General features: G+C 40.5%; 1 protein-coding gene across 6 annotated transcripts in view; it reads left to right on the plus strand.

Moving 5' to 3' along the window:
* The window catches only part of LOC116996559 (sodium channel protein type 5 subunit alpha-like), a 207,716-nt gene that overhangs the window by 40,662 nt on the left and 153,301 nt on the right, over nucleotides 1–13,753 (plus strand). For all 6 annotated transcript variants that reach the window (XM_033060354.2, XM_033060362.2, XM_033060372.2 and 3 more), the window contains exons 3-5: nucleotides 1,551–1,670; nucleotides 6,885–6,973; nucleotides 11,178–11,306. In XM_033060354.2, coding sequence (XP_032916245.1) covers nucleotides 1,551–1,670; nucleotides 6,885–6,973; nucleotides 11,178–11,306 — 338 coding nt within the window. The remainder of the gene's footprint in view (nucleotides 1–1,550; nucleotides 1,671–6,884; nucleotides 6,974–11,177; nucleotides 11,307–13,753) is intronic.

A 13,753-nucleotide genomic window follows, 5' to 3' on the forward strand; every position in this document is an offset into this window, starting at 1 on the left:
TCAGAATGTTGGCATGAGCAGGGCTCCCAGAAAACATCTAAGCAGGAGGGCAAAGAGGGATAAAAGTATAATTTAAACTTGTGTGTTTTCAGATAACCCTGAGTATGAATATACAATATCTGAAATGAGCAGAGCAGTGGCAGAGTTAATTTAAGCCAGAGGTTTTTATCTGCCCTATCTTGCCTTCTGCGTGAGCTGTGACTTCACAGGTCTGTTGTTTATCACTTAAACCCCTTAATGTTAAGGGCTTCTGGGTGACTTGAGCCTTGTGTGAGCACTCTGCACAAGAGCAGGAGGCACCTCCACAACCGCTCCTGGAGAGCAGCGGTTCTGCTCCTGCTGAGGAAGAGCAAAACTCCATCTAAGATGGCAAAACGGAGCTGAAGGGTGGTGTGAGCAGCATGTGCAGTGCTGGCACTTTGCACAAGGGTGAACTTTGTCCCAAAGTGAGCATCACCTGATGAGGGATCACGTGCAGGCTGGACCAAAGCCACAGCAGTGCAAGCAGCTTCTGTCAAAAGGCTGTTGACAGCAGAGCTGGGCTGGTTGCTTACTACAGTTCATTCCTCTTTCCAAGCATTTCACAAAACACAGGACAAAATAAAGCTTGGAAGCCCTGTGTATTTTTAGGCAGCTTCCAGTTTTTTCAGGTACTGCTGTTCCTGATTTTGGGCTATGCTATTTCCTGTAAACAATGAATTAATATGACCATAATGGTACTTCTATTAAAACAGTTTAGAGGCAAGTGCTAGAGCTACAGAATGAAAGTTAAATGGATAAAGACAAATAGATTACTTACCTGCAAGGGCCAGAATTAATTTGCCTTTTAATTTGCTCTCTATCCTCAGGCATAAGCAACAGGATATAGATTTGCAATTTTAGTGCCATGAAGTTTTTAGACTCGAGGTGCATGAATTGCTTAGATTTTATATATTGGGTGTCTCAATTCTATCTCTGGGTGAATATTAGTTCCTCTCTGCATGATGGGGCATCTTCAGAACTCTGCAAATTAGATCGGCATCCAATTCACTTTTGTTTTGGGTTTAAGATAACTCAGAGAATTGTTTTTTTCTGGCCATATTAATCTGAGCACAATGAGAATGCTTCAGTGCCAAGGTCAGATCCTGGCATGGAACTGTTCCTCCTACAACTTTTTACTTGGTGAGACAAAATTGAGAGCAATAAAGTGTTCAAAGTGGAGAACAACCACCTGGGAAGAAGAGCATCACATAATTCCTTCCACCACATTTTAGTGCCCTGGTAATTTTTATCTTTAAAGGTGATTCTGCTCTCTTCCCAGCCCCATGGTGGAGGTGATGGCACAGGACTCACTAAGGGTTGAAGAAAGAAAAAATACTCGGGTTATTACCACAGGACAGTCAGTTCTGTAGGGAAGGCCTTGGACAAAACTTTTCACCAAGTGAGAAGGATTTTGGGGGTCTTGTGGGGGAAGTATGGGATGCTGGCAGGAATTTCCAGTGGGATGTGGGCCGGAAAACTGAGCATAAATGCAAATACTGAATATTCTCATTTTCTATTTTGTTTTCCAGACATTTATAGTACTGAACAAAGGGAAGACAATCTTTCGATTTAGTGCCACTCCTGCCTTGTATATACTTAGTCCTTTCCATCCAATCAGAAGAGCAGCAATTAAAATTTTGGTACATTCATATCCTTTCTGTTGATTTTCCTCCTCATGTATTTTATATGGGTTTTAAACACAGATGGATGGAAGTCAGAAACCATTTTATTTCATTAAGCTGTTTTAAATCTTTTGGCTGAATTTGCCTGCACAAGCAGAAATGCACTTGGATTTTCGGTTTGTTTCATTTTATATTGTTATGTGAGCTATAAAAATGACTGTATCATACTGCTGGCATCAGATAATGTGAATTGCACTGGAGAGTCTGGTGGGTTTAGTCAGGATTAAAAGATGGGAAGGGACTGATCATCTTTCCTGAAGGGAAAGTGGGTGTAGTATCTCAGAAAGGAAGAGAACCAGGGGAAATCTGCACTGATGGAGAGCTTTGCTACCAAACACTTCAGCAATCCCTCCCAGAGGTAAAACTCAGTGACACTGTCTGCAGATACCATTTAATTTTGAATTGCTTCAGATCTGAACATTTTTTTTCCTGAAACAGAATATTTCAAAATTTGTTTTGTTGATTCATTTCTAGTTTGTTTATTTGGATATGTTATCCAACAAAGAAAAAAGGCACAGGCTGTCCTGCTGGACTTTGCAGTGGAAGGGCAATGACTGATTTCCTGTAGCTCTGGTACTGAAGTCATGCAAGACACACTGCAGTGGTTGGTTTTGGCTTGTTTTATCCACACAACCCCAGAAACATTATATTCTGACATAGTCACATCTCACTGGAAGGCCAAACTGACCCAAATGTTCAGCTTTGTGTGAACATTACTGAAAACACCTTTTTTCATGACTTGGCTGCTTTCTCTAGGGTGCACATGGGAGAGCAGGCAGTGGTAATTCAGACTTCACACGCTGCTCTGATCATTCTGTGATGTTTTAGTGATGGAAATCCCTCATCTGCAATGCTCATGTCCACCACAGACAATTAATAAATACTTAGTAGGTAGCATCTTAGAAACATCGATTAAATTATCAAATTTCAGGGGAAGCAAATAGGGAAATAAATCAGATTCCCACTCCATACAGCGAGGAGGGAAAAAAGGTGATACTATAGAAATTCTTTCAAAAGAAAAAAAAACAGGTGAAGATTCTGATTGGAATAATTCTATGCAAAAATGAATATGTGTTATCAGCCAAGATGTTATTATGGTTCTAAGAATACATTATAGAATTCTGCAGAAAGATTAGCTGGTGGATCAGATTATGTGTGCACACAATGCAGCACTTGCTGCTGCATACTGGAGCCCAAGCAGGGTTTTTAGGCACAGTTACCTCAGCACAGCCTTGCTGGAGTTAATCAAGGTCAATGCATTTGGCCAGGTAAGGATAAGGGAAGAGCTGGAAAACTGAGCTTCTTAGAAAGAAATTAAGGATATTGCCTTCAGCTTTGGAGTGTTGTTCTGTCTTCTCCTCGCTTTTTTCTACATTGGCTGGTGAAGCCAAGAGGTCACAGGAATGTGTAGCACAGGACAGGAGATAAATAAGCAAGAAATCCTTATCACATTTCTTCCAAGGGAAAAGACCACAGAGGAGAGCATTTAAAATATCTGTCAGGAAAGAAATATGGTCAGATAAGGAGTGTAAAATTTTGGGAGTGGCAGGTCTTATTGCAAACATAAGTCTAGCACCAGGAAGACAGAAATTATCACCTTGTGTTGATAATGTTGAGAGATCCAACAGCTCAATCTTTGACAGGCACGGGCAGGAGACAGCAGCTCCAGCCCCAGTGAGACAGTGAAGATCCTGCTTTAGGCACTGATTTGTTTTCTGTCAATAAAGACCTTTTGTATCAACCTGAAATACAAAGGCCAAGTGGCTGAGCAGGCAGTCAATATCCCGGGCAGAAAAGAGCCCGAACCCGCAAGTACTCAGGCAGATAATATCACAGACAGGGACCTGGGAACCACATCCATCCTCTTGCGTGACTGTAATCAAGCAATCTTTATTTTCCCCAGGGCAAAAGCCTGAAAGGAGCATTAGCAAATGGTGCCCTGTCACGTAAATATCTGAAGCAGCTTCTTTAGTGGATGCCATATCTCAGTTTCCAGCCATGGAGGCCAGCAGTGGGACAGAACAGAGAGGACAGAGTAAAACTGTCCTGTAAAGAAGCAATGGGGGTCATATTTCTTGGTTTAGTGGCTGCATGTGGAGCTCTTCCTCTGAGATATCTGGCAGGATTGATGCTGTGCTCTCTGCTCATCCAGCCAAGCCTGAGAAATCTAGTCTTTCAAAAAATCCACCCTGCCAAGGGGAAAAACTTCCTCAGCCTCCCAGTAATGTTTATTACAACTAATAATGCATCTTTAAACCCCTTCCAGGTATTTCTCCTCTTGTTCAGAGTCTGTGGGGCCTCATGAAGGGTCCAGAGCCCACATGGCTGCCCAGAAGCTCCATTCCTGTCCCAGAGGACATGGGGAGTGCAGGGTTGTATCCCCAATGGGATGAACACTTTCAGTCTTCTGCAACATTATTACTTGTTATTAACAACTTTATTAACTATCTCCACCTATTAATTAGGTTAAATCACTGGTAACATTTCCTTGATGCCTTATGTTTAAAAGACTCCTCTTAGTTCTTGTCTGCAAGCCAAGGACCTTTCTGTGGTGTCCTTAGTTTCTCCAAGCAATTTGCTAGCCTGTATAAAATCTATAGCAATTGTAATTTCGAGTTTTTCTGGGTTTTGTAACTAGTTTTTCTCATTTTACCACTGATCCAGGCTGGAGGTTTAGAAAAAATTATCTTCCTTGGTGCTAGAATTATGGATTCTAGTGCATCAGAAAAAGAAAAATAATCTTCTTACAGAATTTCCAATTTTTGTTCGTATTTTCTGCTTGCAGCTTTCCTCCCATCTTATTTTGCACACTTCCCATAAGGCAAAATGAGACCTTGTGAAGCACCAATTATACATTCTATTCATTGTGACTAACCTTTGCTTGCACATATTATATGTAATTTGGCAATGATCACCTAAAGAGCCTCTAGTATTCAGTCTGCTAATTAACAATTATCCATCATAATGAAGTCTAGAATATAAGTATGCTGCGTTTGACTCGTTATCTTTGTGCTAGGAGATAAAATTTATAACTTTTAGAATCGGTTTGTGCAAAGGCTATTCTGTAACCTCAAATTGGAAATCATAGGTTTAATTCATTGCAGAAAGGATCCTGATGAGAAGCTTAGTATATTTAGTTTGTAGGCTTTGGAAAATTTGATTTAATAGCAGTTCTAAGAGAGGGAATGGACGATGCTGCTAATATAGATTATCTCAGTTTTATCTTCTTTGCTTTGCTCTTTCTGAGTAGATCATCATCACAGACTTTTTCTAATGCAAACAATTGCATTTGATTGCAGGTAGGAATGCTAATTTTCATTCTGTAGGGAATTCTGTTTTCACTTTCTTATTTAATAACACAGACCACTAACTTTGGTGTGTAACCAGCTGAAATGTTTTGTTCTTTTATGTTCTTTGTCATTTTCAGCTTGGTCATGAAACCCAGATTGAATTTGTTTGTTGTCCCAGAGCTGACCCTAATGTTTTCAACCTGTGTTCTCTGGTTTGCTCTCTCTGGTGCTTGAGTAAGGAGGTGATGACACCTGCCTGTAAGGGAGCATCTGGGAAAGCTGCTAGTTTCAGTTTATATCACAAGGAAACACGGAAACTTTATATCACAAGGCATATAGAAAACAAACCACTGACCCTAAATTCCAATAGAGGAATTTATTTGCTTGCAATTGAAATATGCTATTTATTTGACATGGTCTGAAGATGCCACTCTGGCTTCCTGTGCTTCATCCATAGCTTTTCACTGTAATTGAAAAAGTAATCCAGTGTTTTCTAGGCTAGCTGGAACTTAATAATTGTGTTAACAAGAATGACAAAACTTACAGAACTATATCTGAAGCTGATGTGAGCAAATGTGAGTGGGTATCAGACATTCTTCTCCTTCAGTAGGAGGTGTTGGCCAGAAGTGGAAGATGTTTGTGAGATGAGCAGTCCCTGTGTGTTCAATTACTGCTTTCTGTGGTGGCCCTGGGGAATCTGCACGTTGGTTACTACCAATTTAACCTTGTGGTTGCTTATGTGGCCCATTGGAAAACGTTCCACTCTGTATTCAGCAGAGATTTTGGCTCTTCAAAAGGAGAAATTTCATGCAAACATTTCAGAATATAGGTTTGAAACTAAGTTCTTCAATCACTATTCTCAAACAAAAAATAACACAAACGGAATCAGCTACAGGGATGAAAAAACCCCAAAGCAATTTTTTTTCCCAAAAAAGACAAAAGAAATTTTTTATTTGGATGTTACTTATATTATGAACCTGCCTGTTGGCTGGTTTGCAGGCTGTTTTCCTTTGCCTTATCTTCTGTACACACTTAAACTCTTTAGTTAGATTTTCCCAGTTGCATGGGACCAGTTATTGATGCAGGAGAATCCCATCATATTTTGCAATTTTTTTACAGAAAGCAGCATCAGCTTTTAGGAGAGCCCTCCAGTGAATTATGTTTTCAATTTCAGGGATTTGATTTAGGGTGCCTTTTATGTTTATGGTTTCAGCTTAGCAGCAAAGTGTGTGTAATGTGCACTTGGGAGGTTTGTTTTATCCTCCAAACAGGGAATCTGGTCCCTCAGCTGAGGCACAGAGCTCAGCACACCAAGGCTGCCTGTTTGCCCAGCAGGTTTGCAGACCAAGCCTTAAAATCAGTGCTCTGAAACCCATATCTGCTTTTGGTGAAACTTTGTATGGAAAGCAAGACCTCAAGCCCATTAAAGAGATTAGCAAGGCCAGATTTGTAACTCTCCCCTACTGCCTGAGAAATGTTTCAGGATAAAAAATGAAATGGGAATCTGCAGACACAGGTTTTTCTGTGGATACTTAAATGAGACTAATCCCTCTTTTCATATAAAGTTGTGCACCTATGCACATTGTCATCTGACCAACACAGCTGTAAATTTGGGGTATTGTGCTTTCAAAAGACTGCAGAGTCAGTACATTTGCTTACTGTATAAAGTATGTATAAAAGATGTAGGGAAAGGAAAAAAAAAGCAGGGAAGGTTCCCTAATTTTTCTATGTTTATATAATTATTTGTCTCCTTATGCACTTGCAAACAAATGCTTATAGTTCTTGAAGCAACTTGCAGATTGTTATTGAACTGTCACATCTTGTGTGAAACGACAAAAATTTATGAAGTCTCGTATCAAATGCGTTGTTTTCCTTAATTTGCCTATTTACGTTGTTCAGTATGTTTATTATGTGCACTATTTTAACTAATTGTGTGTTCATGGCACAATCAGAGACTCCGTCATGGAATAAATATGTGGAGTAAGTATCCTTGCTGGTTTACAGCTACCCCATCCTCACTTCATCCTTCCTCTTCCTTTTGTTGTGCTTTTATTCACATCTTGTTTGTTGTTGTCTAATTTATTTCCAGTAGTACTGGCTGTGGTATCTGCCTTCACAAAATGTTTTTCCAGGTAGTTTTTTAAGCCTGTGAAAACTCCCTTAGTAAGCAAACTAAAATTTTTAGTCCATGAGTCTCATGTTTAATTTCCAAAGGCACCTTTTATGCTATGTCTGGATGAAATCACTATTGAGGACAACCCTGTTTGAAGCTGGACAGCCTTCCACAGGTCCCATGCAAGAGATTTGATGGTTGGACACATCAGAAGAGTTGAATTATTTCAGTGTGGTCAGTGGTGTCTCTGGAGCCTGAGACAACCACCTGTGTTGTTTTAGAATTTTTGTGTCCCAGCCCAAGCACCAGAGAATGAGTCAGGAGATGTCTGCTGTTGTTTCCAGAGGTGTTTATTTTATCTAATCTAAAAGTTCTTTCCCTGCCCAGCCGAGGTCCGTTTAGCAGCTCAGCCCCAGGCACACTGCCCACCCTGGGGTGGGATTATCTTTTTATACTATAAACTACGTAAACATTATTTACAGTTATCTTCCAATACCTATCACTTATATTGTACAGTCTGGTTCTACTCTAAACCAATTTAAAAATGCCAACATCACCCAAAAGATGGATACTAGGAAAAAGGAGAAAGAAGGACAGAACACATCCAGATTCCTCCATCCTGACCCCAGACCCTTATTATAAACAATCTTTAAAACCTACTTCTTCACCTTATAATAATATAACTTACACTCTACTTATTTTTTGTGACTTGTAATTCTTCGTATAAGGGTGGTAATTTTTTCCCAGGGAGAGAAATCAAAGGCACAGGGGTTCTGGGCACTGTGCCCAGGCTCCTGAGCATCCTGCCAGGGTCTCAAACCATCCAGGGAAGCCAGAGGGATGTCCTGGGTTCCCACATTTCAGAGAATAGTTCCTGAACTGATTTACTTCTATCCTCGATCTGGAACTTAAGAGAAGGAAAAGTTTCCTTTGGACTGAGCACAGCATGAGAAGTGTTCCCTTGCAATCGTTGTCAGGAATAGTTTATGAACATCAAACTGTCTAGGAACACCTCTATGAGAATTCCTGTCTTTTTAGCTCGACAAACCTTCAGGAAAAATAGCAAAGACACTGCTTGAAGGGGGTTCTTTTTTATTGTTGTAGGTTTTTAAATTAATTTTAAAAGACGTTAAGGGGCTTCAGTGAAATGAAAACCCATTTCATTTCTTGAAGTTGCTTAAAAATATTCCTTTTAGAAACAGATACCAGATGCACAAGCTAATCAACCTACAGTGCATTAAACAATTATTTTGGCTCATTGAACCAATCAGAACACACTTTTTATTTTTGACTGACATATGATAAACACAACCATCTGCTGCTTCATAGCCTGGTGGTTGGTCTACTCAGGGCTGTAGGAAAAGACAGTAAAACGCCCTTCTTTAGGTTCCACAAAATCATGCAGGACACCTCTTCTAGGCCATAAATTGCTAATTATAGGCAGCACTGAACCAAATATTTCATCCCATCACAATAACATTTGAATCCCAGGATGTTTCATGTATTTCTGTATAGTGTGGTACCTTCAAGTGTGTCCGTGGCTGTCCTTTCCCCAGTGTTGTCCTTTCCCTATTGAAAACTTTCATAACCACTGCTGTTATCATGTTTTCTGCTGAATCACTGATGTCTCATCCACATGATGATCTCATCAAAATTTGGTCAGTTGGTGTACAGCTGGGAATTCAAACATTCTGGAGGGAAGCACCAAAAATGCTAATATTGTGTCTTCTGCAAGCAGGAGAATCAGAATTATTTTATCAGTACATCGAGCACAGCACGCAGGAAATGCAGAGCAGAAATGCAGATGGACTCATGCACTGTGGAGTAAATCCTTCCATGTTTCCTCTTCTGCCATGTCCCCTCATATCTCTCAGCTTTTCCTCCTCAAGTGCATAGAATGAAATCAAAGTCAAGTACTTTGGAGGAGCAAAATAACCCAATGAACTGTAATTCAAATTGATTAATATTGGATTTGGGGAAGATACATTTAATCCATTTTGTTCTGCTGTTTCAGAGACTCACAGGGGATGGAAGAATAACCTTGTGCAAATATTTGTCCTAGATCTTCCTTTAAAGCATTTTCCTCACAATTTGGAAAAAAAAAATCAATTCAACTTTCCCCCACTAAAAATTTTTTTAAGAACCCTGACTTTTGTTTTTAAAGAAGCCATTCAGTAGCTGGAGGACTTTGCCCGATCCATTTAGAATTAGATGATGATTATACAATCAATTAAACCCATCTGACATGCTGAATAAATAAAAGTGCTTTATCATTTTAATGAGCTTATGTACCGTTAAGTATTTTTTTTTTCAGTTCTTTGCATGTGTTTTCTGTGTGCATTACTAAATACACATGCTTAAAGAGACTGTCACATGGGTGACCTATATTAAAAATACCAGAGCAAAGCTAAGTAGGAGCTGTGAAAAAGTTGGATACAAGATAATGCTCGGGTATATGGTCAAAGAGCAGCTGTGAGACACATTTCATGCTCACTGCTGCACCCAAACTGTCCTGGTAATCCCCATTTTAGGATGAAGCACACTGAGATTTTATAACATATGTGAGTAGCACTGCTGTGTGACACCATGGCAGGAGGGTGTGAGATTTGCCACTGTGTGTGTGCCCAGTTGCAGTTCAGTGGAATATAGCTAAATATATTTCATGCATAGTGTTCTTCCTTATATTGCCATCTTCAGTCACTCACACCTTTCTTCTACCAAACAGGGATCTTAACTGTTACAATTTCATTTATGTGTGATGGCCCCAATTGATGTTTAGGCACGGAACAGAAGACTCAAGCCAATGTTTCCAATGATAACCCCTTACATCATGACTTATGAGATTTTTGGTTTAGTGTGTTTGAGATGTGTGAGGTTTTCTTAATCTCTGGTATTATTATTAAGAATAATATTATTTAATATTTGATATTTTTAAGATTTGGCATCATCTGCATCTTCATTTGGAGAAAAGTGGTAGGGAATGCCCATGGTAGACACTAAACTTTTATTTCTTTTGTTAAGATATGTCCTAGAATACCCAGTCCTTTGGGCTAGGTGTCTCAGGCAGCAACATTAAAGAGGAGCTGTTGTATGCCCTGAACTCTGTCTCTGATGGCAGGTAGAGCCCTGGGTGAGCACAGATCTGAGAGCTGTAAATCAGAGGAATTACTGTCCTCCACAGAGATTTTGCTAAATTTTATTACAAGTGTCATCTTTATTATGAAAGGTAAGATCTATGTTCTAGCCCAGATCATCACAGTCAAGAGGCTGTCGGTAATAACTTAATTTACCAGGGGAAAAAACCAGCCTTGTGTCTCCTTTGCTGTCAGGCAAATCAAAATTACTACATATAGTAGCATGTACTTGTAGTACAGTACTCCCACTCAGGTGGGAGCTTTCCAATTCTTTTTCAGTGAGGAAGTTTCATTGTTTAATTCTCAAGGCTGCTGTGATTTGCCATGGATAGTGAGACACCAGGGAAGTTGCAGGACAATTACACTTTCTAGCTGATAAAACCAAGTGGTGGCATTTTTTTAATCTCTAAAATGTCTTGGGCAGGAAGAGATGAGAGGTATGAATGGAACAACCACCCTCCTTCCAAGTGGAAAAACAAGGAGTGTGGCATAATGTTGCCTAGAGAGGCTCTGGACTTCCCATCCCTGGGAGTGCTCAGGATCAGGTTGGATGGGTCTCTGGTAAATCTGGTCTAGTGGAAGGTTTCCTGCTCATGACAAGGGGGTTGGAAGGAGATGATTTTTAAATTCCTTTCCCACCCAAACCATTCCATGATTCCCTACTCCACTCTTCTTCCACTGGAGATGGCAGAGGTTCAGAAACCCCATAGCACAGCTGAGCAGTGTAGTGTCCATGCCTGACTTAATGAGGATTCATCAAAGGAAACCCCCTGCTGAAAATTATCTTCATTCTGAGACTGTCCCGAGTATTTTGCTGTTCCTTACCTGTTCCTGTGCTGCAGCTGTGACTCACAGCAACCCCAGAGCTGTGCCCCTGCAGTTCCAGCTGTCTGCTGCTTGCTAATTCTCTTGCTTCTTTGGCCACTCTGTTCCCCAGGTACACTTTCACTGGCATTTACACTTTTGAGTCATTGATAAAAATATTGGCAAGAGGATTTTGCATGACAGAATTCACCTTCCTTCGGGATCCCTGGAACTGGCTGGATTTCAGTGTTATTGTTATGGCGTAAGTAGAACTCCTTTATATTTTTCAAGAGAGTTATATGCAATAGAACATTCTAAAAGATTGTCTGGATGTTATTATTATTTTTTTTTTCTCCACTCAAAATTTACTGAAAATGAGAAAAGGCTGCTGTGTATTAGGAAGGAGGTATTTTTATCCTGAGTGGTTTCAGAGGAAGAAGTCAGAGGAATTCTCAGTTCTGTTCTCTGAATTCACTACACGATTTTGGAGAAATTATTTATTCTCTCTGTACTCCACAGAGAGAGCTGTTTGTAAAATATCTGTAATAATATCTGCCTATCTAATGTAGTTTTGGGAAGCTTCAGCCCCCTGAATAGAAAGTGTTGTAAGTGTGACTAAATACCCACGTAGTTAAATCCCTATTTATACTCTATCTATCCATCACATCATCAGAGCTTTTTTCACGTCCCTCTTTTCACAACCCTTTTCACCTGGAAAGTAATTACTATTTTACTATAAAAAATTAATTTTTAGTCCTCTGAAACTTGTTATATATCTTGGAAATAGAAATTTGGCCCCCACCATGGTATTCCCCTTCAGCTGAATGCTTCTGCCTAGATTGTTAGAGTTCATTGAGGACACGTGGGGTTCTGGTGCTTTGAAGAAGGTGATGGATTTGCAACATCCAGACAGCTAAAAATACACAGGGGTAGAGGAGCAGTCAGCCAGCTCTCACAGGGGACTCAGGGTCAGCCCAAGCTCTGGCCAAAGGCTGAGGTCTGACACTGTCAATACCTCCAGCTAAGACAGAATCCAGATTTCTTCATAGCCACGAAAGAGAAAATTGGGCAAACAACGAGTGCCATCTAAAAGTGAAAGCTGGTAGAGATGCCTGAAAGGCTCCACTTCCTAAACACAGAAAGATCTGATCTCATCTGATCTCCCTGGTGGTTTTTTTCTATTTACTGATACCTGTATTCAATTCTGGGTTTAGGTTAGTTCTTGCTGCCATCTTTAAGCACCATAATTCACAGCATTAAGTGAGATCCAAGTGTGTAAGCACCAACATCTGAGCTGAACTTCTGGGGCTGTGAAATTTGAATGGAACCAAAATCAGGAAAGAATATTCAACCAGAGTTAGCTGAAACACCAGTGAGGGACACTGAAGTTGAAAGCACAGCTCTATTAGGATGCAGGGACTCAGACCAGTATTCAAGGAGACTCTGGATTATTCTCTTGATTGTATGGTTTTGTTTTAAGTAGTCCAGTGAGGAGCAGGGAATTGGATTCTTGATCCTTATGGGTCTCTTCCCATAGCTCGAGATATTTTATAATTCTGTGGTTCTTAGCAGCCTTTAGCAGGACAGCATGAAGGTGTGTAAAACCTAAATGAACGTCCTCAGAACACTCCCGTTTATTTCAGTAGGCTTTGGATCTAAGCCAGCCCTAGGCCAGGTCCTGGTATCTGTTACTGCATTCCTATGGATTTGGCTGAACTGACATCTGGCCACTGTGATAAGCCTTTAAAAAAACAAATCAGTGCAGATGGGAAGAATCTTTTGGAGGTCAGCACACATTAGGTATTTTTCATAGCTAAACTTTTCCTCAAGCACTGCTAAGTGCAATTCTCCTGCAACATTTAGTGGCAGGACAACAGCACGGAGTCACCAACCTGCTCTCCTGTCTCCTGCCCATCAGGCAGGTGGTAAAAGCAGACTACAATCATCCATCTGTTTTTAAGTCCATTTGTAGGTCTCAGAATTCAGCACAATGTGGAGAATTTCAGTGCATGGGTCCTCACTTTTCCAGAAGGAAGGGGGTTTCTGAGAGTAAGGGGGAAAGGAGCAGAGAGAAGGACAAGAGGAGCCACAGCTTCCAGCTTTGACCATGAAGCTGCTCCACCTCATCTTGTCAACTTGGGCAGAGGTTGAGGCATCTCCCCTGGCTCTGGGGGCATGTCAGACTGAAATTCAGGTCTGAACAGTCAGTGGGGGACTGAATATGAATACCCCTTAAATTGTCTCACATCATCTCTGGACATTTGGGACATAGGGAGTGGGAAAGATGAGAAGGTTTGCACAGACCTTGAGGTGAGCAGTAACCCCCAGAGGAATCATCTGCTCCCTGTTGGTAGGAGCCAGGATTTGGTGCCCACAGGTCGAGGGTTTGCCCCTCTATTTTCTTTTCTAATTCTAGACTTGAGTGGCCACTCAGTGCTCCAGCCCAAAAATCCTCAAAGCTTTTCTAATGAGAGGCTTGGGAGTCTGTGCTTTCCTTCCTAGCTACATTTTGACATTCTTTCCAAATTATATTTCACATCTTAGTTAGAACATCCCTAAAACAGGGGGACCTGCAACTGTGAACCATCAAATTTATTAACATCAAACAATTTTCTTAACACCAAACTATCTCTTCAGAACCAGAATCCATTCCTATTGTTTCTTACTTTAAGGCATATTATACTAAGCCTTTAATAATGTAAAAATAAA

This window comes from Catharus ustulatus, chromosome 1 (assembly GCF_009819885.2).
Source record: "Catharus ustulatus isolate bCatUst1 chromosome 1, bCatUst1.pri.v2, whole genome shotgun sequence".
Classification (NCBI taxonomy): Eukaryota; Metazoa; Chordata; class Aves; order Passeriformes; family Turdidae; genus Catharus; species Catharus ustulatus.